The sequence below is a fragment of the Austrofundulus limnaeus genome, unplaced genomic scaffold (assembly GCF_001266775.1).
Source record: "Austrofundulus limnaeus strain Quisiro unplaced genomic scaffold, Austrofundulus_limnaeus-1.0 Scaffold1706, whole genome shotgun sequence".
NCBI classification, from domain to species: Eukaryota; Metazoa; Chordata; class Actinopteri; order Cyprinodontiformes; family Rivulidae; genus Austrofundulus; species Austrofundulus limnaeus.
Window position 1 is genome coordinate 8,052 of NW_013954108.1, and position 3,870 is coordinate 11,921.

The 3,870-nt window shown below is 41.2% G+C and overlaps 1 protein-coding gene across 1 annotated transcript in view; it reads right to left on the reverse strand.

The window, feature by feature from the left end:
* Window positions 1-2,009: 2,009 nt before the first annotated feature.
* The window catches only part of LOC106536155 (liprin-alpha-3), a gene marked incomplete in the record, with an annotated part of 27,732 nt that continues 25,871 nt past the window's right edge, over window positions 2,010-3,870 (reverse strand). Inside the window, 2 exon segments of the mRNA XM_014033354.1 lie at window positions 2,010-2,137; window positions 3,157-3,221. Coding sequence (XP_013888808.1) covers window positions 3,166-3,221 — 56 coding nt within the window.

Genomic DNA, 3,870 nt, shown 5'->3' on the forward strand with positions numbered 1-3,870 from the left:
TTAACTGCTTCAATCTTCACATTGATTTTATAGGTGTGTTAGCAAAATATCTTCTGAACCATTGAACCAATCAGTCACAGAAACTAATAATTGGAGCTGCAGCTTCAACTATCTGATGGAGTTGACCTTATAAGAAGATCACCACAGTTCATTTCTGTTAGGAAACTCCAAACAGTCTAACAGTGAGATTTGTTGTGGTTGTGGCTGAAAATTATCCTAAACAAACACTCTGAGCTCTGACACATCACACTAAATCTGTCTTGAAAAGTTTTACAAGGCAGCAAACATGTTTTCCTTCYAACATTTCAACCAAAAACCTTCAGTCAGAATCAGAAAATCACCATTTCTACTAAACAAATCCAACAGAATGAACTTTCATGGAGAGTTTATGACACGTATTAGTTTTTTACAGATCACATTGCAATGATTTGATAACTAAACCATCATGAAATTGAAGAAATTTTGTAACTGATTAATTGAATATTAGATTCAGTTTTGTATTTTATACTTTCTGATCATTTCAGTCTGTAAGGTTGAAGCTGACAAATAGTTGGTGTGTGTTATCATGTGTTCTTTCTTTTAGCCTAAACAAGAATGAGTGACGTTCTGACGTAAAAGGTAACACCTACTGGGATGTAACCAGGAAGAGATGTACATTATAAGATCAGTTAATTATTATAGTAAAAACGAGGTTTTCAGTGTTTTGCAGAGTGTCTTCTCAGAGCAGTTTTAATTCAGCCAAAGGTCTTTTTGAGTTCTGTGCTGCTGAGCGCTGAATGTACCTGATTGGAGTCAGAAGACTTAAAATAAAGTTTTATAGAAGAAATCCAGTTGGACTCTTGTTTATTCGGACATACCACTTTGAACAACGCAAATTTTTCCAACAGTTTGGTGACCCCGACGTGTTTTATGATCTTGAATAAGCAGAGAACATTGGATTTTATTTTTGGCTGAAGAACCTGAGAAGATTTTTGAAACAGCTGCTGAGAATGAGTACAGAAAAGTTTCAAGATGCCTCTTTTCTTTTCCGAAGAGGATTTCTGCCAGCTTCTCCAAAAGGTGACAGTGTTGGAGCTCAAGATTCATCACCTGGAAGAGATGAATGCTTTGGAGAACTCAATATGCGTTCAAATGGGTGAGAAGGCTGAGATGAGAGATCAACTGGTCGATGAGATGGAAACTGCTTCTGAGGGTGAAGCTGTATGGAACTCTCTTTGTGCCAGACCAAAAAAATCTCTCAGGAAGGATTCAGCTCTTAGATGACAACGAATGGCCAGAATTAGAGAAATGCTTTTCCTCCACCTGCAAGAAAAAAGAAACGACAGGCTGTAATCAAAACACCTGATAACGGCCAGAGAAATGAAGCAGTGTTTCTTCAAAACAGATTCACACNTAAATCTAAACGAGGCACCGTCTAGCCCCGCCCCCTCCAGCCCCGACTCCTTCATGTCTACAGTAGAATCCCTTCAAAAGAGATTCCTATCGGCTTTCAAGATGCCAAAAGACAWTGGACCTCTGATGTGGTCGGAGCTAAATGGTGGTCTGGACTTGGACATGTTTTGCTACACCACCTGATCCTGGTGGGGACACGGGACGCCGCCGACAGAGACCAACAATAGGGTCCGTGACGGCCGACACCGGACACCGGCACAAAGAAGAACACCAGTGTTGTTTCTGACACGTCTATCAATCCCTCAGAATCACTTTACAACTTTAACACCTCGTGAATCCAGACGCAACAATGAGGTTAACTTCTGCCTTTGTCRGACGCACACATTGTTGAGCAGAAGCTTGTAAGCTGACACGTTTGGTCGTTTCAAGCTGTAAAACGATGAATGACAGCCGGGGGTTTTCCTCTGAAAGAGGGGGAAAATGAGCCAAACTCTGCTGACTGAGCGCTGACCTAACGAGCGCCGCGCACCGCCGACGGGCTCTCAGAGGAAACATCAGCCGACAGAGAGAGAAAACAGCGTTTGGCTCTTTAAAAAAAAAACACTCATACATTCGTCTTGTCATTTTCCGCTTCATCACATTTTGTTACTGTTATTGCAGAATGGTCAAACGGATACTTTTTGCGTTTAGTGTTTGCGTCTGTCTTCGTCGATGAGCGAGAGGGTCCTCTGGTCCAGTCAGCGCCCTGAGAAGACAGGAACAAATTTACTGCCTCGAACTCAGGGCTGCAACCTCACATCTGACAACTTTACAAAATGTGTAAAAAAAAAAGGATTACAATGAGACTCCCCTTATAGATGCCTTCTAGCTAGGTTATTAATTCATCTGTGAACACTTTACAAATCATTAATAAATGTTTATTTTGCATTAATTAAGGATGAGTGAGATATAACTGTCTGGTTTCTTGCCAAATAGTGATCCGATCTGTTCATGTACATATTACAGCTAAAGGTGCTATATTAAACATTTCACACTATTTACCTTGTAAGNTCCAACCAGGACACTCAAAGCTCTTCACACTACAATCTGTGTCCTCATTTACACATTAACTCAACACTTGATTAGATCTCTACAAAGCTAACAAATCATCTATGGAGACTAATCAGTGCTTTAAATCACATTCAAACACTGATGGGACACATCAGAGGCACTGGGGGTGAAGTGTCTTGCCCAAGGACACAACAACTGAGGCAGTCGGAATGGGGGATTGAACTGGCGACCTGCCGGTTCCAGGACGACCCCCCTAACCACTCTGCCACAGGTGTCCAACATGAACAGATGTGGCTCACTATTTGGCAAGAAACCAGAAACTTTTGTGTCTTTCTAGTCCTTAATTAATGCATAATAAACACTTATTAATGATATATAAAGTCTTTACAGATGAATTAATAACCAGAGGGGAGCCTTATTGTAAAGTCGTACCGTTTCCAAAGTAAGATGAACAAAAAAGAAACCTCTCAGTTCAAAAGGCCTGCCTCTCTGATGGTATCGGCCCATTCTGCTTTTATTTTAACTTTTTTCCAGAATTGGGGTTGTCCTGACTCTAACTGTTCCGCAACAAACAAACAAACAAAACTCTAACTGTTCCGCAACAAACAAACAAACAAACAAAACCAGGAAGTTGAAAGAATGGCAGCCATGTGGAAGCCATCAGCCCACACACGGCTGCCACCCTGTCGGGCGCTTTAATAGACGGGTTCTCACCTCAGCTGCTCAACAGGAGTACGTCCTCACCGAGGCAGACTCACCGCGGGAACCAGCGCTGGCTGCTTTGGGAGACAGAGGTTATTACTGTAACGATGCTGACCTTTCTGGAGGCATTAAACAAGTGGAGGGAGGGATTAGAGCCTTCCTCTGCCTTTTAACGTGTCTGCACCTTGTTATTGTCGAGAACTTCTCTGAAAGAACAAAACAACTTCCTCTGGTGAGCTAATAGTAGAGTGGCATGAAAGCTACTGGAAGCAACGCTGCGCACTGCAGTAGCCTGCGCTAACCTCTAGCCCAGAGATTCTTAACCTGTGGGCCGCAAGCGCCACCTTGAGGGCCTCAAAAGAACAACAGTTTTTAACTTTGGGCCACAGAGGGCCGTGGGACCACATTGATTTTGTATAAGGTGCAATACACTTTCTCACCACTAGTAGCAGTAGTGCGCCACTCCGATTTTTAACAACTTTTTTAATATGTGGAAGAAGAACCTTAGAAACCTTCCGAGAATGGAAATGAATTTTTAAATGAAAAGTAGAAGCAAAAATGAAAGTAACTTGTCAAAAAACACCAAAGTTTGTCACTAATATGAAGTACAGCTTCTGTTTTTACCATGCAATATTTTAAAAGTTCATAATCAAATACAGCTGCAGATACAACTATATTTTAATTTGTACTTTAAATTAGTTTTTATAGTTTATTTTTAAACATTTT